Here is a 21,107-nt window from a genome sequence, read left to right on the forward strand (position 1 = left end):
TTCCAGAGGATCCAATGTCCTCTTCTGACATCAGGCAGTCGTGTGTATACATAGATACATGTGGGAAAATCACTCATGCCCAGAAATTATTTAAAACATAACGATAGTAATAAGGAAAAGAAAAAAAGAATTGCTGACGAAGGAGCCTCAGAAGCGCGGGAAAGGAAAAGCTGGAGACAGTAGTTTTCTAAGCCGATCCTTGCACAGGGATCCTGAACAGAGGAGACCGTGTGGTCAGACCCCAGTGTGGTCAGACCCCAGTGGCTCCTCAGCACCCTTGTGGCACAGCGGACCCCAGCCTCATTATGCAGCTAAAGCAGCAAACACATCAGGGCTCCTCTGTCCCACACCACTGGTGAAATGGGACCTGGATCAAATCTGGATCCTAAGTCCCTATTAAATCTTTCCTCACAATGTCTTAAAGCCCTGGATGTTCTAATGTGTATTTAGACTGCCTGAGGGGGTGGAGGGGGAACATTTCCCAGTCTTACCGGACCACAGAATGCTAATACTCAGTAGCAGTCTCAGGAGCACTGTCCCACAGTACATGAGAACAAAACTCTCCGACTGATGTGTGTTGGGTAAAGGATAGGGACCGTAGAAAGCAGACGTCACACACACACTGATTCCTGCTCGGCAGACTCACCAGAAATGGCATCAGGCTCGGGCTTGCTTGCAGGCAGGTTCTCCACTGAGGTGATGCTGCCCTCTGCCCCCACGCCACAGCCCCGAGGCCCCATGGCATTGGAGCGCCGCCGCTCGTGTATCTCATCCGAGATCCTCTCCAGGCTCTTCAGGGCTGCCTTATACTCGCCTTTCGCCAGGGCCAGCTTGGCCTGAAGGTCATCCACTGTCTTCTTCAGTTGCTGAATTGGAAGATGGGGGACGCGGTAAGCCAAAGTGGCCCTGGATAGCCCCACTGCTGGAGGGGCTGCACGTGATTACAACACAAAGAACTTCCTGAGACACCCAAGACAATTGACTAAAGGGTCCAATGGCTTTCACTCATGGCTACCCATTCAACGTGAAGAAAATCTCTACCAGCTCAAGACACCAGTCCATGTGAACTAAATGCTAATAAAGTGCAGCCCTCACGGAAGGAACAGTAGACACAGAAGTGCTGCAGCCTCCTCACTTGGTCCCCAGTAGAAGATCCTGGCCCCATATCTGAATTACCTGTAGGATCATTTACAAGGCAGACTGCTGACCCAACCCCCAAAGGTTCTGACAGGGTGGGGAGCCTGAGAACTCTACCAGAACGCTCTTAGGGCATCTCGTCTTGGGCACTCACACCGAGACCTAATAAAGGTTGGTACAGTGCAAGCAGTTGGGTGAGAGCGAACACTGATAGCTCCAGACAGCACACAACACCCAAGACCACTCTGAGAACAAAAGTCTAGGTTTATGTTTCTCCATCCTCCCCTCACAGCACTCGGGTCATTTAAGGCCTGTTACCGAGTTAAAGCTGAGTTTTAGACGAGGGGTGGAGATGGAAATATTAGTGACAAATACAAGGTCCCACATACCTCGAGCTGCACGTAGTACTTGGCCTTTAGCTCAAAATAAGGCCTGTAGAAGACAGGAGAAAGGCTGTAAGAACATGATCTCGTGAATTCGAGATCCATCCACTACAGCTAGCCAGGTCATTCAGGATTTAGGCTGTGGCAGTGACAAACTCCAGCAGAGCTAGTGGCTAACCCAAGGCTCAGTGACAGGGACCCCACAGACTTACTTGGACTTGTTGATGGCTCGCTTGAGTTTCTTCTCCAGCTGCCGCATGCGGCCCATGGCGGCGTTGTACCTGGCCGCTGTCTCCTTGTGCACCAGCTCGCTCCGTGTCTTGGTCTGCTCGGCCTCCATGACCTTTCAAACAACAGCAGAGCCAAGGCAGGTCAAGCCCAGGACAGCTCCTGGCTTACACTGCCTATACTCACTTCATTTAACAAGAAGTCCCTTGAGTAAATCAACAGGAAGACTGAGATTAAATTTCAATAAAATAGGGTCTGCTTTCTTCCTGATCTGTTCTGGAAAACCAGCGACTGGGAAATAGAAAAATAAAAAACGAGAAATTTTTTAAAGTCAGCTTCACCCAATACCTGTGTTTTTCTGCTCAGGCCTGCAGAAGCTGTGGGAACCCTGGGCCCAGTCTGATGGACAGGCAAATGGCCGTCAGCACTAAGAGCTGCTTAACTAACAGAACAGCAAGACCAGGCACAGCGCAGAAAAGCCAGCGGGCAGCCTTCCCCCAAAGTCCTCAGATCAGCTAGGCACAGGAAATCCAGCGTGCAAAGGGGTCAGATTTTACACTTAATCAGTTAAAATTAAAATGAAACAAAGTCGGTCAAATTAGAGTTTGAGGTTTGAAAAATTTCACCATCAAGAGAAAGGCAGAGTTCTGGAGGGAAACCGGTGCTAGCCCTATTGGTAAACTAACAGCAGGAGGCCCGAGTGCCCCACGCCAAGGAGAGGTGTGGGACACACTGTTCTCCCTGTCTTTATGAAGCACCAGGTTAATGCCTCATCTGAGAGAACCCACACAACTGCTTTCCCTGTCTTCTACTCACAGCCACACTGTTCTACACAACTAGAGGAATGGCATGGAGGTTAGGCAAGGTCACCAGGTCAGTCTCTGTTAACGGGAGGAACACGAGGGGCTCAGTGGGCCATAGATAGTCCTTGGCCCCTCTGTTAGAGACCCACAGGACAACTTTAGAAAGGGCTACGGCGTGTGAAACTGAGGGTAAAGAAGCACACAGGTCGCCGGCTTCCTCTGACCTCTGACCTCTGACCTAGTCTGAGACAAGCCTGCACGGAGGGGATCCAGATTATGAGTGAGTCCCAGAGGCTGCACACTGAGCTACAGAGTCTGGTTTATACACTCCTCGATGTTGGATTTTGCTTTGGCCTGATTGTTTTTCTACCCCTTTTTGAAGAAAGTATTTAATTTGTTTTTGTCTGGTTGGGTTTTATTTTATTTTATAAGATCCGCAGTTAAAGAGACTTTGGATATGTAAAAATAAATCTTAGACCTCTAAGTGCTGAAATTTTTTTTGACAATAGGACTCTGAAAATGTCTTTTAGATATATTTATATTTTATAGTTATAAGCCACTAGGTGGGTGCTGGGAATAGAACCTGGGTCCTATGAGAAAGCAATCAGTGTTCTTTTTTTTTTTAAATATTTTATTTATTATCTATGAGTACACTGTAGCTGTCTTCAGACACACCAGAAGAGGGCATCAGATTTCATTACAGATGGTTGTAAGCCACCATGTGGTTGCTGGGATTTGAACTCAGGACCTCGGGAAGAGCAGTCAGTACTCTTAACCACTGAGCCATCTCTCCAGCCCGCAACCAGTGTTCTTAACTGCTGAGCCATCTCTCCAACCTGCCCTGGGACTTTGAAATGTTTAACTGCATTTTATTGGTTTTCTTTTGTTTTTGTTTTTGAGGGTTTTACTGTGTAGCCCTGGCTGACCTTGAATTCTGAGATCCACTGTTGCAGCCTCCTGACTGCTGTGTGCACCACATACTTGACTCTGGCCTGTATTTTATACTGTGATATTAAAAAGAATTCTTGGAAACATGGTTTAAAACTGATGTGTTAGTACGTGAGACTGACAAGGGGCCAGTGGTCCTGGTTAATTTTTGTCAGCTTGACTTAAGATGGAGTCACTTGGGAAGAAGTGACTCCCTCAGACTTTTTTTATTTTTAATGACAAAATCCAATTACTTAGAATCCAAAGATTTAGAACTAGTATAACATAGATATTTCCTCTTTAATCAGGTAAAAATTATCACCATGGTAATAATTTACTTATGTAATAATTATGCTTTTACCTTATTAAAATGTGCATGTTTCTACTGACAAAAGTCCGTGAAATGATCCCTAACAATGTCCTGCTAAACTCATAGATCAGGGCTGGCCCAGGCACCATCAGAGGCAGCTCATGGGAGCAGATGCAGTGACACATGGCCAGCACGGGCGGAGCTCAGGGAGCCCTGAGGAATGGTGGGAGGAAGGGTTCTAAAGTAGAAGCCGAAGAAGCCAAAGGGGTCAAGGACACCACAAGAACACGGCCCAGGCGTGTTAACTAGCACGGTGCATCGGGACTGGCGGAGACTCACAGACCAAATCAGAGTCTACATGGGTCTGTATGGCACTCTGCATACACACTGGTTGTTTAGCTTGGAGTTTTTGTGGGACTCCCAACTGTGGTAGTGGGTACCGGCTACTTGTGCCAATTTTACACCAGCTCATGCTCAGGGAAGGCTTTTCCTGTAAACGTTGCATACTCTGTAAACTTTGAAAACCCTCGAGGCACACAAGTGGCCAGGCCCCGCCCCTAGACTGTCCTAATGGCCTCAATGGTTAAAACAACTGTTCCAGTTCCTCAAGGTGGGAGAGTGGCCAGGCCCTGCCCCTAGACTGTCCTCTAACGGCCTCAATGGTTCAAACAACTATAAAGGCTGTTCCAGGCCCTCAGGGTGGGAGAGTGGCCAGGCCCCAACCTACAAGAAAAAAAAAAATCCCACCAATTCCTGTGTTTGCCTCAATCCCAGCTCACCCTGGAAAGCACCCCCCCCACACACACACACACCAAACAAACCCTATATAAACCCTGTGTTCTGCCCGATTCTCTGCTGCTTCTCTCCCCTGAGCAGAGGTAGCCACCCTCCTGGGATTTTCCCTCCCAAAAATCTCTTCTGTGAGGTCTGCTGTGTGATGTGACTCTGTGGTTCTTCTTGGCTCCTTACAGCAGGATAAGGTTCCCCTCAGAGCTGTAACACTTTCCCTGGAGCAGGGTCCAGAGCAGAGCTTTTGCTGGGCAAACCTCAGAGCGGTTACACTCGCACTGGGGAGACTTTCCCAGCGCTGGAGCTGACCTTCCCTAGGGGAAGCCTACAGGGGAAGAGCTGAAGCCCTCATCCTGGGCCTGCTCTGACTCTTCTGCCTGCTCTTAGGACCCTTTTCTTCCTACTGGGTTGCCTCTTCCAGCCTTGATATGAGGGGTTGTGCCCAGTCTTGCTGCGTCTTGTTATTCCGTGTTTGGTTGGTATCACTGGGAGGCCTGCTCTCTTCTGAAGGGAAATGAAGGGTCAGTGGGTCTGGGGGAGAGGGGAGAGGAGGATGGGGAGGACTACTGGGAGGTGAGGTTGTGGTCCGATGTATTTTATAAGAGAAGAATAACGGAAAGAAAAAGGATAGTTAAAAAAATGTGATGTTTTATAAATGTGGAGTAATTTTTAAGAAAATGATGTTTTATTAAATGTGGAATCATTTTTAAGAAAATGAGGAGGGTAGAGAGTCAAGCTAGAGAGAAGTGATGTGTTGGCTAAAATGACTTCTGGGGGAGAGAAGAATCCTTTTCTTTTTTATTTCTCTCCCCCCCCCATTTGTTTGCTTTATTTATGACATCATGTTAATGCCATCTTTAGTCCTTCTATCAAAATAATCCTATTATTTGTAAGTACATAACATTGGTCCAGAAGGCCCAGATTTGCCCTCAAAGTCCCGTATTTATTTCCCTACCTGCCTGGGCCTTGCATATGTCTATCCTTTAGGTTACTAAGTATAGTCATTCCTAGGGTTAGAAATTCAGTGGTTCCCAAACCACATCTTATCTTTGTGCAGCAGAAAGGCTGTTACTAGTAAAGGCTATCCCATTTTTAATCTTTGTTTACAAAACTGATTCACACTTTTTCCTGTTTCACAATGATACACTTAAAAGTATCCATGCTTGACCCTTGGGACAACAACACTAACTTCAGTCTAGTCTAGATCTTAAGCTTGTAATGAACTAGTATACAACCTTTATGAGAAATGAAAACCCCACGCTTCTCAGACAACATCTCAAATGTGATTCGTTCTGTTGTGCGGAGATCTGTATGGAACAGGAAGGGTGCACTCAAAGTAAACTCAACTGAAAAGCTCAAGTGAAAGAACTGAATGGAACGTGTCTCCTGGGAGAAGCAGGGCTCGCCCAGCTCTGCACTGGCTCTCATTCTACCTCAGCTCCCAAGCCGCAAACAAAGGCTCTCCAACCTTAAGCACTGAGCAAGCCTCAAGCCCTTGGTGATATTGCCAGCACTGCCTTCAAAGGTGACACACATCGGTCTTTTGACCACACCCTGTCAGGACACATTACTCTACTTCTCTGCACCTCACCCCGCCACCTACACGGCCCCTAGCTCTGGAAAAGACACCTCCACTACCACACGCAGAGCTTCCTGCCCAGTGGCCACCAAGCATGTCAGTCACCATGGTATACAGCCTAGGCAACCAAGGAGCGTCTCCATCTATGGCCTAGAGTCAGCCATAAGCTGTGTACAGTGATGGGGGGAGGGGGCAGGCATGAGGGGAGACAGAGTGGGGCCCGGACGGAAGCTCCACCAGGTTAAGTGGGAACGGCACAGGGCAACAGAGATGGAGCCCCTGCTGGTCAGGCGTCCAGTCCAGACTCTCCGAGGCTCACTTCCGCCTTCCCGCCACCACTCCCACACTTCAGAGCCATCTACACCAGTCAAGTACCCACTGTGGCAAGGAAGAAGAGGCCAAAGGCGGGGCTGACAGCGGTGCGGGGTATAAATGCTCCTGAGGCAGTGCGATCTTCCAAGCCGTGTGGTGTCCAGGTGGCTGGAATGGCTCTGGCCACTTAGAGAGTGTGGCGGCAGAGGCGGCATTTGGAGGGGAGGAAGCATGTCACTGGGTTCTGTTCGCTATTCGGGATGGCTGTATTCCCCGTGCGTCCCCATTCCATCAGATACACAGCACAGGTAACCCACGTACCGCCACGTCCAGCTTAGAGGAAACACTTCTAACAGCCTTTCCTCTGCATCTTGCCACAGATCCCTAGGTCCCATTTGACGCTGTCCCTCATGAGCACATGGGACAAAGATGGGCCATGAAGCTTTCCTTGTTCTCTCTGAGCTACAAGGCGACAGGTGAACCAGGGTCAAGGACACAGTTGTCTAAACAAAATCGGTCTTCTCCATTCGGGTGGTTTAGAACCCACATGGGCCTCGTCCGGGGGCCGCCCACAGCCTCTCTGTGAGCTGACATCCATCCAGGTGGAGCTGGAGCAACCCCCGCTCCTCACAGCCTCACTGGGGTGGGGCATGGCGTGGCCCCCCTCCCCCACCAGGCTGTTCTGCCATCCCAGCCTTCATGGATGTCCTGGGAGCTGGAGGAGAGGCGGCCACCTCCTGTCCATTCCTCTCCAGGAACCCCGCTGCCAGCTCATCAACAAGGACTGCCTTCCTGTCCATGCCACAGACCCCTCCTCCACCATCTGGTCCCCTGGAGCAGACATCAAAAGCCAATTCCTCCCGGGCTGCCGCGCTCCTGTCTCAGACAGTATAAAGCCACCACCGCCAAAAGGCGGCTTCAAAATCAAAGCGGCCAAGGACTGGAGATGTCTCTGCCGTCAAACCTCTCTCTGGTGCCGGGGAACAGCAGGCACTGAGTCCTGTGCCCCCTGGGAGGCGGCTCAGCTGCAGGCTTGGCACTGTTACTGGAACCACTTCCTGTTCCCCAGCACGGGGCTGAGAACGGTCCCCACGGCCTGTCTATGGCATCAGCTGTGTGACCACTAGAAAATAGTGGGGTCCCTAACATAATGTCACAGGAGACAGAGATATGGCCTCTGGTGAGGACCGTGTGGCGACAGAGAGAGACAGCTATATTCCTCTAATGGAGCACGTTTGCTGCTATCTCCAGTCAGTCCCTGCACGGTCTCCTGCCAAGGCAGCCCTGCACGTTGGCCCTGCGAGGCCTGGGAAATGGTCCCCGAGAGCCCCAGTGGAGAAATGCTCAATTCAGCCAGAGGGGCACAGTCACTTGCGTTATTTTAGAGACAAACATGGGCATCTGAACTGTGGGGGACACTGGGTCTGTGTTCATCCAGGAGCCTGCCCTGCAGGCTGAGCCTCTGAATGGTGGATAGTGAGGTAGGGGAGGCTCAGGGTCTCTTGGGAGTATTTTTATGTGGGTTTTGTTTTTTATTCTGTTGCCTGGGATGGATTTGGCCTCTCACAGGCTAAATGCAAGCACTTGTCCTATGACAGAGCCACATGCTCTGAGGGGAAGGATCATTCTCGTCAGATGAAGGAAAAGCATATCCCAGTCTACACAACCGGGATGGACCTGCCCATGACGGGGACGTCCTGGCCTGAGACCAGAACTCACGCTCGTTCACACGGGCTGCCGCCACCACATCATATAAACCAGATGCTGGGTCTTTCCACTTGGTAGCCAGAGGCTAAGGTCAGGTGGCCCACAGGCCACTGAAGCCCCCGCTGACCCGAGGAGGTCTGAGGCTAGCCTGTAAAGCTCCACAGAGTGTTCACCACAACACAGCTTCCAAAGGCTCACACATGGTGCTCTGTGCAGTGTGAGGGTCTCAGGGTGCCTCTTTGTGGGCAGCCATTACCCCTTGACTAAAATGTGGATTTTTCGTAATAACAGATCCAGGGGGTTCTTTCTTCTTTTTTAAAAGATGGGGTCTTCCTATGTAGCTCAGGTTAGCTTCGCGTCTCCTGGCTGGCATTATTGACTGGCATTATAGGCATACACCACCAACCACAAGCAGGCACATCTGGTGACTTCTGGAATGGCCTCCTATGCGCCTTGGAGGGCACGAGGATCCAATGAAAGGCGGCCCACGGCCTGTGCTTAGTTAACTGGATCTTCTCATCTGTCTGGTCATGCTTTGCAAGATTTCCAACCTCCTCTTTGGTTTGTCCACAGCTGACCCAGTGAGACTTTTCTTAGCCTTGCTGGGGCTACAAGCATCACACCCACTAGAGGGCAGGAGGCTCAAGGCCACCAAGCCAAGCCACAGGCACGTGTCCCCGGCTGCAGGAAGAGCTGGTATGAAGTCCAGTCAGATCTGACTCCTGAAGTCATTTGTATGTCACGCTTTTCTATTTAAAAACACTCGGGGGCCATCTGTAATCATCAGATCCCCCGGGACTTGAGCAACTGTGACAGGGGACACTGACAAGGGAACAGCCACTGGCACTGACTCCTGACCTCGTTTCTACCCCACAGACAGACAGCCTTCCTGTCACTCACTGAAACCAAAGCTGAGCCCGAGCCTTCCTTCCACCAGGGGCTGCAGCTCACTGGCCTGACCCACAACAAACCCCCAGCCTTGCTTCGACACTGGCCTTGCAGGGAGGACAGGCTAGGGCCAAGGGGACCAAGAAGCGGAAGCCGAAGGGCTGCTCCTGGCAGCAGGAAGTGGATCCTGTGATCCCAGTAAACCCCAATGCCACAGTGTCAAGCACATGGCCCTACCTGCTGGAATGGAAATGTCCCCAGTGTGGATATCGAGGTAGGCCTTGGGGAAGTGATGCTGTGGGACCAGAGGGGTGGAGCCCCACTGTGGTTCAATGTGAAAGGGCCTGGGGTCGATCCCTAGCACAAGGAAGGAAGAGGGGAAGGAGGGAGGGAGGGAGGAAGGTAGGTAGGTGGGTAGGTCTGAGAAGGCTCATTTGCTCCTTTAAGAGGAGAGAGCCCTTTGAGGACCAGAAACGGGTCTTCATCAGACACCATACACGTCAGCCTTGGCTTTGGACTTCCTGGCTTCCAGAACTGTGAGGGATGTGTTTCTGTTTTGAAGCCAGCCAGTATTTTGTTTACTAGTCTGCCTGGACCAGACAGTATCACTTCCAATTCTGAGCAAGGTGGGAACAGGTCAAGAGCCAAATAATGGTGACTTAAAGCCCTTATGACAACCACCCCCAGCTCCTGCCTACAGAGCACTACTCCCCAGACGCCGGCTTCACCCAGAAGGCCCTGCCTGAGGGTCTGCCTGCTTATTCTGGTCTAGGACTTCACCCACCACCAACATATACCCAGTGGCAGGTCGAAAGTGTTAACTGGGCTTCCACTTGGGGCCTGCAGTCCTTCTGAGGTCATGAAGCCAACCTTGGAGAACATCCTGGCCCCTCTGGGAAACCCAACTCCACTGCCAAGACAGTGGTGGACCACGTGAACCTGAGGACACATTTAAGGCAATACAGAGAAAGATTATGTCCACCTGTCACCGGTGGCTTAAAGCCCTGCCAGCCAACACACTACATAGGGCAGAGAGTCCATGGCCTGTACAGGAGGGTTCCATTCCACCCAGAAAGCTATTTCTACTCTCGTGTGGAGTCAAAGAACAGCCTGTAGGCCTGGGTCCCCACCACCAGCGCACACGGCCACATCTACCCTCTGAGTAGCGTGATTCAGCATTTCCTGCCAAGCAGAGTCAAACTGGCGCTTGTCATCCTCCAGCAGCCGCTGCTCGGCCAGGGAGATCGTCTCCTTGGCTGCACGGAGCACCTCAGTGGCCCTCTGGAAGTCCTGTGTGGCTTTCTGCGCTTCTAGCTGAGCCTGTTGAGAGAGAAGGTCTCGTAAGGCCTGAGGTGAAGCCCGGGAGTCCCTGGGTCCATCCCCCACCCCCAGAGATGAGTGGCCCAGGATTTGATCCACCTCTGGCTCCCTCTTGGAGGCTGCACAGGGAAGTCCCTCACGCACAGGATGGGGTTACAGGAGGCCGATGGCTGAGTGAATACCAGGTTGGTGAGCAGACAGTCTCCATAGTCTGGAGCTTGACAGACCTTGCATCTGTGCTGCCAATGGCTAATGAGGCCTTTCTCTAATGCCCTGGCTTAGGAATGAAGCCCAGGCGGGCACAGCAGTCCTGGGAATCTTCCCTGCACATCACAGCTCAGAGTGCTCCAGAGACCACAGTTGTAGGCCCCATTCTGCAGATGAGGCCTAGCAGCTGGAAACAGCTTTTCCTGAGACTGCAGAGCTGGTCAGAAGCAAGGCTCCAGGCCTGGCTTTCTTACGCAGGTCCTGTGGATTGGGAACTCGGTCCAGATGCTTGCACTGCCAGCACTTTAAACAGTCACAGGCCAACATGTAACCCCAGAGCATCTAAATGTGATTAACGAAAAACGTAAACATCCCTCACAGCCTAGACAGAGCTCAGGAGTTGAGGTGCTTGCCACACATGCGAGAGGACCAGAGGCTCAGATCCCCAAAGCTCACAAACGCTGGGAGGTGTGGCAGCTGCCCCAGCTCAGAAAATGAGGACAGGGGTTCTTGAAGCAAGCTGGTTAGAAAGACTAGTTGAAGAGTTCCGGGCTCAAAAACTGAAGCGGACCATTGATTGAGGAAGATTCTTGATTCCCACTCACCCACAAGCACATGTGCACACATAGCCATGAGTACATACATGCTCACATGTATGCCACATGTGAGTATACATACATGCACCACACACTCGGGCGCACACACACACCTCATTTTAAAATCTCAGTAGAAAAATGTTGGTTATCCCATTGCCATTTTTCAGATGGATGTGAGATATACTAAACTAAGATAAACTGAAATCAATCTCGTCTGTTTGTTTCCTCGTAGGTGACTCTCTACTACTTTAGGGCTGTTGGGTGTTCCTCCCTCAAGAGTGGGCTGAGTGACGTGACTGCATCATACGCAGGGCTGGGAAGATGACACTTCCCAGGTAAAGTGCTGGCTATGCACTTGTGAGGACCTAAGTCTAAGTCCCCAGAGTCCACACAGAGCCGATCCGATTAGCATGCATCTGAAACCTGGCGCTCCAGGGCGGGAGGGAGATGGCAGAGACAGCGGAATCCCCCAGATGCCCGCAGACCAGGGCGGCTAGTGTGGTGAATGCAGAAACATAGCCAGACCCTATCTCAAACAAGGTAGTCAGTGAGGACCCACACCCGAGGCAGTCCTCTGATGTCCACACATGCTCTGCAGCATGCTCCCCTAAAAGCAGTCAGTGGGGCCACACTGCTGACCTCTCTTCTCGGGCTCACATCCAATTTCCTGTCTGGCCAGGGGCGGGGCATGGCTACATGCTAATCTGCCCTGGTACCACTCCCTGAGTCCAATTATGAAAACCCTGGTGGGACACCCACAGGACAGCCCCTGGGACTTAGGAGGGGAACAAGTGGGCCCCACCCTTCCCCAGAGAAAGTCTCACATGACTCAGAGGAAGTCTTCACGTAGACTGTGGGCACTTTGCAAGGAAAATTAAGGGGAAAAGAAACGAAGAAGCTGAGAACACCACAGCCCTGGGGGAAGAGACAGCCCGGTAACCCACGGTAACCCGAGACGGGCATCCGCTAGTCTGGTCTGTGCATAGCCACATCCCAGCCCTCCAGCCCACAGAGATCCACTCAGGGGACTGCGCCCCACATGTAGCTGATGTGCAGAAATCTATGTGCAGGGCTGTGCGCAGGGCAGGAGAATTGGACTTGCTTCACATAAGAGGAAACCCAGCAAAGTTTTCCTAAAGAGAGACCTGAAGGGCAGGCAGGAGCTGCAACTCAGGGCGACGGAGGGAGGTCAAGGGGAGTGCCTGAGGTCAGACTCCAAAGATGGACCATGAGACAGGGTCTGTAGGAAATCTGATAATGACTGGAAAGGAACATTTAAAAAAGCCAGCCTGGGCTATACAGCAAAATCGTGTCTCAAAAAAAATTAATAATAATAATAAATAATAAATAATAATAATAATAATAATAATAATAATAATAATAATAAACAGCCTCAATGAGTGCCCCCTACCAGCCGTCTACATCCACTGAGGAAGCAGGAGCCACACACAGGGATGGGGATGCCCACCCTCTCTAGAACCGACCAGCCACTGAGAAGTAACTGTCTGGCACTGACAACCTGACTCTCTCCCCAGCTGAGCCCCCTGCCCATTCTTACTTCTGCCACAAGAACAGTCTGGGGCCTCCATCTTTCCAGACGGGTCCAAGAAGAGTAAATCTGGACAGGTTTAAGGGAGGTGAATTGTGACCCATCCCTCCAACCTCAGTCTACCTGCGGCTTCTCCACAGCTCTGAGACACGGGCTCATCCCCTGGGACCCTAACATTTTCTAAAACGCGATCTCTCTGTCCCTCCTTTCATTTGCTATCTATCTATCTATCTATCTATCTATCTATCTATCTATCTATCTGTCTATCATCTATCTATCTACCTATCTATCTATCTAGTCTGTCTGTCTATTATCTATCTATCTATATCTAGTCTGTCTATTATCTATCTACCTATCTATCTAGTCTGTCTATCATCTATCTATCTATCTATCTATCTGTCTGTCTATCATCTATCTATCTACCTATCTATCTATCTAGTCTGTCTGTCCTTCATCTGTCTATCATCTATCTATCTGTCTGTCTATCATCTGTCTATCTATCTATCTGTCTGTCTATCATCTGTCTATCTGTCTGTCTATCATCTGTCTATCTGTCTGTCTATCATCTATCTATCTATCTATCTGTCTAATTTTTGAGATAGCTTCTTTGAGGTTAGACTCAAACTCAAGGCAATCCTCCTGCCTTGCCCTCCTGAAGTCCAGGATTACAAAGATGAGTCAAATCACACTTAAATTTTTAAAGGTCCCGTTAGGCACAATTGGCTGGCCTGGGACTTGGGTGTGTAGAGGAGGCTGGATTTGAACTTGGCATAGTCCTCCTCTCTGCTTCCCATCAACACCCAGCCTTGTGGGGTTTTGTTATTGTTGTTTGTGGCAAGTGTGTGTGTTATGTGTGCACAAATGTGTATTTGTATAGTATGGGCACGCGGGTAGAGCCTGAGGTTGACAATGGGCGTCTCCTCTATGGCTTTACCTTATCTAGAACTGGGGCAGGATCTCTCAGTCGGGCCTAAAGCTCATCAATTCATCTAGCTTAGCTGCCCAGCTTCTTCCCAGATCCTGTCCCTCCTCAAGAGCTGGGAGTACAGGCAGACTGCCACACCCACCCAACATTCACATGTGTGCCAGGGATCTCAACTCCTCACACTCGAGTAACACATACTTTATCCTTTGAGTCAGCTCCCCAACCCCTGTATTCATTCATTCATTCATTCATTCATTCATTCATTCAAAATTCTGAGATAGGGACTCATATGGTCCAGCCCAGAAGCTGAATTTAATAACTAAGAATGAACCTGAGAGGACTAAGCCACTACCTAAAGACTATACATGGACTGACCCTGGACTCTGACCTCATAGGTAGCAATGAATATCCTAGTAAGATCACCAGTGGAAGGGGAAGCCCTTGGTCCTGCTAAGACTGAACCCCCAGTGAACTCGATTGTTGGGGGGAGGGCGGCAATGGGGGGAGGATGGGGAGGGGAACACCCATAAAGAATGGGAGGGGGGGTTTAGGGGATGTTTGCCGAAACCGGAAAGGGAATAACACTCGAAATGTAAATAAGAAATACTCAAGTTAATAAAAAAAAAAAAAAAAAATGAACCTGAGAGCTGGGAGACTCAGTTAAGCACACTTACTGCTCTTACAGAGGTCAGGAGTTTATTTACAGCCACCTGTGACTCCAGGGGACCCAGGGTACACACACACACACACACACACACACACACACACACACACACACACACACACACAGACACACAGGTAAAAAGTCAAGTCTTACACCAAGGAGTACCGCATAAGGAATGCCTACATGGTGGGAACAGCTGTGCAGACAGGCAGGTGTGGAGACGTCTGAGGCCCACGCACATGGGAGGCCTCCTATAAAAACATCCCTCTTCCTCTTTTTCTCTCTCTGGTTTCTTTGAGACAGAGTCTCATGTAGTCAGGGTGATCTCAACTCACTACATATCGAGGCTGGGTGTGAACACCTGATCCTTCAACCCCAGTCTGGGATTACAGGCACGCAATGCCACACTGAGGGCTACTCATAAGACACTTCCTAAAACACACACACAGGACAGGCAGGCAGGGTACATGACGGGAGGGACATTCTATCACTGGCCGCCGAGAAACAGAAACAGGAGATTCCGAATCCATCAAATGCCTCCTAGAGACTATGTTCTAGAACACAGAGGCACACGAGACCGTCCTCAGGCTGCGAGAGGTGAAGCGAGAGGTCAGTCATGAAAGTCTCTTAGGCTAGATTTCTTAGGGGTTGGACCTGAGGCCCTGCCATTCAAATAACCTAAAACTACTTCCTGGGTTTGAGATTTAAGTTGAGAGAACGTCCCAGTTACGTCACAAACAGAGCCTCAACGGTAGAAGCCAGTTCAGCAATCGCAGAGAAAGCTGACTCAGGGACACTAACAGAGGTTATGGAAGTATCCGTGGGGAGAATGTTTAGAGGCCGCTCACGGTGAGTGACCTTCACTACACACTGGTTCCAGTCAGTGGTGTCTCCAAAGCACCTGAAAATGTACGGGCGCTCAACGTTCCGCAGACGGTAGAGGTGGTCAGAAGTCAGCAGGCAGGGAGCACTCGTGCCAGCTGACTCAGGGTCCACTCAGCTCCTAACCGGCCTCCAAAGGGTGGGCACCCAGACATCTGCACTGGCTACAACGAAGGGTCAGTCCGGTGGGGTGAGGTTTACGGACCACCCGGTCTAAACCCCCTCATTTTTCTAAGGGAGGCTGAGTAGGGATGCATCTTGCGTCTGTCCCAGTTGGGCCCCCAGGACACGGCAACCACTGTTGGGGTGCTTCTGACATGGACATTACGGATAGGCGGTTGGGCCATCTACCAGTCGCCGCTACAGTGCGAGAACAGGGGCACAGCTACTTAGCCGGAATCGGCTTGTCAGCCTGTTTCTACTTCCTTCTTGAGCTTGTATCTCCATCGCAAAGACTAGCAACTGACACCACTGCCAGCCACGTACAGCATGGTCTCCAGAGACAACACGTTCCAGATCACACTCTTCCTGTGGCTGCAGAGACACCACAGATGCCAACTTCTCCCCACCCACCCTCTCCAGAAGGGTGCGCCCACAGTCCTCCTGGGCTTCCTCCCACATCTCCTGTGCTGGAGCAGCGAGGGGCACATCTGCTATGGGACTGCTGATGGCAGGAATCCTGGGCCAGGCATGTGGCAGAGGCATGAGCTAAGGGACAGACAGCCTCGACTGTTCTCCCTGGGCCCCGCATGCTCTATACTGCATATCCAACTGTACACCGTCCTCTGCTGTGGCAGCTTCCAAGTCAGCGGGGCTGAAGCCTGCCTCCCACACATCCCCGCGTGGCCCGGTCTGCTCCTGTGCCATCTGTCGGATACGTTGGCTTCAGTTACTCATGGGTCTAAGAAGTCAGTCAGTCTTCCACTGGGGACACAGTGCAGACCTAGGGCACAAAAGTGACCGAGTCGTCCATCGCCCAGCACTCCAAGGTGGCGGGGGTGCTGCTGTAAACCAGAGATGCTGGAAGCTCTCCAGGGAAAGAGCCCCGCTGTCTGTCATCACACCCCATGACGTCGTTGGCAGCTAATGAGCAGGTGCTAATCTCTGATCAGGATACAGGGCAGGAGCGGAGCTGTGGGTGAGGAGCTAGAGTGGGCCTGAGCCAGCCCTAGGCTCCATCACAGAAAGGGATGAGGGAGGGGTGGGGGGAGGAGGGATGGAGATTGGGAGTCAGACAAAGGACCTGCAGGCCTTGTAAACCCTGTTCAATCCCTAGACCCCACATAGATAGATGAGAACTGACTCCATAAACTTGTTCTCTGATCACACACCTCTGCTGTGGCACTCGCATGTGCACAAGCACACACACCTCTCATATACACACAATAAAAATAAAATAAAAGAATTGATCTCTAAAAAAGAACAGAATGGTTCCTGGCTTCCTTTGGGTAAAGATGTAGAAGTTGGCTCCTCCTGCACCATGCCTGCCTGGATGCTGCCATGCTCCTGCCTTGATGATAACAGACTGAACCTCTGAACCTGTAGGCCAGACCCAATTAAATGTTGTCATATATAACAGAACTAGGAAACTGGACCTGGAAAGTGTCTCCCCATCTGATGGGTTTGGTCTCAGCCCTAGTGTCAAGGACCTGGAACTATCAGGAGCCCTTGGCAAAGTTCTGGCCCTCCCTCCTCCTCGCCTTCTTCTCCATTGGGCAGCCCCCTGATTCTGGCCACAGCCTTCTTGACCTGAGACTGTAAGCCACTTCCCACAGCCCAGTCTGAACATCCAGGCCCCCTGGGACTTTCCAGTCTCCGGGGTTCCCAGCTCTCACCACACGGAATGTTAACAAAAGACTCACACCAATGCCTGGCACAAAACTCGCATTGATGCCCAGACAATTGGGTCACTATGAGACGGGAGGCTGTGTCCAGAGATACGAGAGGAACAGGGCACACTCCTCCCAGCAACAGAGATCACTGTCTTGGGCCTGCAACCTTGAACAAGTGTCAACACGTCTCTGGTTGGAATGCCAAAGTCCCCGATGACACCTGGGAAGTCTCAGAGTGTCCAAAGCACAGGGACCCACAGGAAGGGATCTGTAAGGAGGAGCAGGCACGGCATCGGTGGACAGCCACTGAGCAGCTCGACTCTGGCTGTCCTGTTCTTTAAAAGATGCCAAAACAAAACAGAAAGAGTGTATGTATGTTTGAGTCATAGTCTCTCTGTAGCCCCAGCTGGCCCGAATTCATTATGTAGACCAGGCTGGCCTCAAACCTAAAGCAATCTGCCTGTCTCCACCTTCTGCCTGGCCGGTCTCCTGAGTGTCCACAAGCACATGCCATCACACTTGGGCTGAGTGTCCCCAATGCACTCTGTCAGTTCTCCCTTGGTTAACTTTTTACGACACAGCTCTTCCTTTAAACTCAAAACTATGTCACTGGGTTGAGCAACAGTAGCTGAGCCAGAGGGACGGGCCATGCTATCTGCCCAAAAGACACAGATGCTCGGGCTGGAGAGATGACTCAGTGGTTAAGAGCACTGACTGCTCTTCCAGAAGTCCTGAGTTCAATTCCCAGCAACCACATGGTGGCTCACAACCATCTGTAATGGGATCCAATGCCCACTTCTGGTGTGTCTGAAGACAGCTACAGTGTACTCATATACATAAAATGAATAAATATAAAAAAAATTAAAAAAAAAAAAAAAGACACAGATGCTCCTAGTCCGAGGCTTTAAGCTTGGCCAGCCGTAGCCCCAGGCTGCCTGTTCCCCAGGATGGCTATGAACTCAGGCCAGCATATTTGTACATGACATGCTGTCAGCGTCAAAAAGTTGGACGCCTGCTTTAAACCAATCATAACAACAAGATTTTCAAAGATTTGTTTTTAATTCGTGTGTGTGTGTGTGTGTGTGTGTGTGTGTGTGTGTGTGTCCTGTATGTGCAGTGACTGCAGAGGCCAGAAGAGGGCGTCAGATCCCCTTGAACTGCAGCTACAGCAGTCAGGTGTTGGGAGCCAAACCTGCCCTCTGCAAAAGCAGCAAGCATTCTTGTTTTGTTTTGGTTTGTTTTGGTTGGTTTGGTTTGGTTTGGTTTGGTTTGGTGGTTTGGTTTGGTTTGGTTTGGTTTGGTGGTTTGGTTTGGTTTGTTTTGGTTTGGTTTGGTTTGTTTCCAGACAGGTTTTCTTTGTGTAGTTTTGGCTGTCCTAGAACTTGCTCTGTAGACCAGGATGGCCTCGAACTCAGAGATTCACCTGCCTCTTCCTCCCAGTGCTGGGATTAAGGGCGAGCACCACCACTGCCCGGCTATCAAGGGCTAACTCTCCAGCCCAAGGAACACGCGTTTTAAACAACTGAGGTGATTTGAGAAAGAACCGAATTAAGTGAAGTCATTAACTTAGAAAGATGTGATTCTCCCCCCACCCCCGCACCCCCTCCTCCACTGCTGCTGAGGGCTGAGCTCAGGGCTTGGTGCACACCAAAGCTACACCACCCAACCCAAGGTGTAATCTTCTAACGCTTCCTACCTAAGTGAGACAGCACTGCGGTGTGGGGTAAAGTCTGTCAACCACTGGATTTAAACAAGAACAAAGCAAGACTGAGAGAGGGCTGAGGCATTCTCGGAAAGATGCCCTCGGTGGTCGGTGCTGAGCCCAGTGTGGTGGTGCACACCTGGGATCCCAGTGCTTGGCATGTGAAGGTAGAAGGTCAGGAGTTCAAGGTCATGCTCGACTCTCTAGAGACCAGAACTACATGACACCGTATTTTATCGCCACCCCACTGCCACCTCTCCCCTTGTCCTGGAGAAGAACTCCTCGCGCTGGCAACAGTGTGTGGTATTCACTGATTACTCTTTTCAAGTTTTCCTGTTAGCCTTAAGAAATTCCCTAAGTAACCAGGCACGGTGGCCTTTAGTCCCAGCTCCAGGGAAACAGAGGCAGGCAGGTCTCTTTTGAGGCTTGATCTCAGAGTGAGACTTTGTGTCAGAAAAAGAAAGGAAGGAAGGAAGGAAAAGAAAGGAAGAAAGAAAAAAAGAAGAGAGAAAGCTCTGGTTTTAGCCAGCTGTGGTAGGTAGACTGTGCGTATCTATAATTCAGGATTCAGAAGCCCGAAGCAGGGAGATTTGTGTGTGTGGTATTGGGAACTGGGGATTGAACCTGGGACCTTTTGCACATGTCCCGGCCATGCCTCCAGCATCCCTTTTTGTATACTTTCTTTACTCTGAGGCAGACACACTAAGTAATTCTGGTTGGCCTTGAGCTCTGAAACCTAAGAGGCTTTGACTGTGATGATCTTGCCTTAGCCTCCTGAGCAGCTGGGATGGACCTGTGTCACCAGGCCAGGCCTGGCCAGGAGCCTGGGCCACAGAGCGAGGCACTTTCTACCTAGCCTTCCAGCCCCACAGTGCTCTGTTGTATGTGGTCTCCATGCCTGAGAGTAGGAGACCTGATGCTCTCTGCATGTGCGTATCTGACTATTTCTGGGACTCTCTCTCTACCTAATAAATACCCCAACATAGACACGACACAGACAGGGAGACCCTGTCTCCCTCCACATAGTAAGCCGCAGAGCTCACCACCTTCTCCTATGCTCTTACACCTGCCATTCCCTCAATAGGGAACACTCATCCTACCCTCGTCACCTTCCTAGAGAACTCCTATTCACCCTTTAAACCCCACTTCAAATGTCCCATCTTCTGTGCATTTTTTTATTTTGATACCAGAGATGAGTTAGTTATTTTATCTTCCTTCTTACGACTCTTAAAGAGTCATCAGCCAGAAGTTTCCTGGGGATAAATAGCCCTATTGTTCTATGCATGCCGGTTTCACTCTGTAACCCCGGCCCGACCAGGTCCTCCTGCCTCTACACCCTGTGCTGGAGTTATATAGGCTTGCAGGCCATGTGTGATTCTTCTTGTTTGAACGCCCACTGAACTTAGATTTTTTTTCCCCCAACATGTGGCCAATTTTGACAAGCGGGCAGCTGGGCGATGAGTCTGCAGACCAAAACCTTCACACGAGCTTACGTTTGTCAACACCACAGCACCTCGCACAGGGGGCAATGGGTCCCTCCAAACTTCCCTGCACCCCCTTTATATTCATCATCCCCTCCTCCCCACCCCCAGTCAGAAGGAGCTGTCTTGAGCTCCCGCTGTGCTCAAAAAGGCCACAGTTGGTTGTGCTAGTGCATTACTCTCCAGTCACCCACCATTCCCAGAACAATAAATGACCACAAACTTCTTCAAATCCCCCCAGGCCAGAGAAACTCCACTCGAGTTATAAAGAGACATCGAACTCATCACAGAGGCCAGCATTCAGAGACAGAGTACCAGCCAGAGCATCCGGCACCCCAGCAGCCTATACATCACCCTGACCCACACCAGGCTCGACTCAGTCCCATGTGTTCCTTACGCCCGCCCGGAGCCTGCTTTCCACCGTGCCAACGTAAGTTCACGGCCATTAATATGCTCCCATGCCTTCGTGACAAGAAATACTCAGAAAGTCAAAGTGGGGGCTGGCCACGACCCCTTCCACACTAGGCAGAGGCTTGTGGGAACTGGAGAAGGTCTCCCGGCCAGGCTGTCGCCTCCTGTCGCTCTGGGCTTCGGTGATTTAACTCCCAAGAGTTGCAGAGGCAGAGGACTTGCCAGTCTATATAAACGACCTCTGCAAACACCAACTCACTCTGTGATAGAGGCTCAGCGTGCCTCCCCGTCTGTAGGCCTGGGACAGCCAGGAAGAACGTGAGAGAAGAACGTGATAGGGGAAGACTGAAGGGCAGCTCAAGGTTACAGAAGCAACGTAACTGAGTTCATGGCGGCCAGAGCCCAAGGGTCAGGATGCTACAGCTAAGTCCAATACACACCAGCTCTCATTCCCTCAGGGCAGGCACACTTTTGC

At 50.8% G+C, this 21,107-nt stretch overlaps 1 protein-coding gene across 1 annotated transcript in view; it reads right to left on the reverse strand.

Moving 5' to 3' along the window:
- Sh3bp5 (SH3 domain binding protein 5) overlaps window positions 1-21,107 on the reverse strand; it is a 65,703-nt gene that overhangs the window by 3,027 nt on the left and 41,569 nt on the right. The window contains exons 4-7 of the mRNA XM_032918875.1: window positions 10,219-10,383; window positions 1,733-1,863; window positions 1,527-1,569; window positions 647-866 (exon numbers count right to left, since the gene is read on the reverse strand). Coding sequence (XP_032774766.1) covers window positions 647-866; window positions 1,527-1,569; window positions 1,733-1,863; window positions 10,219-10,383 — 559 coding nt within the window. The remainder of the gene's footprint in view (window positions 1-646; window positions 867-1,526; window positions 1,570-1,732; window positions 1,864-10,218; window positions 10,384-21,107) is intronic.

The sequence above is a fragment of the Rattus rattus genome, chromosome 13 (genome assembly GCF_011064425.1).
Source record: "Rattus rattus isolate New Zealand chromosome 13, Rrattus_CSIRO_v1, whole genome shotgun sequence".
Lineage (NCBI taxonomy): Eukaryota > Metazoa > Chordata > Mammalia > Rodentia > Muridae > Rattus > Rattus rattus.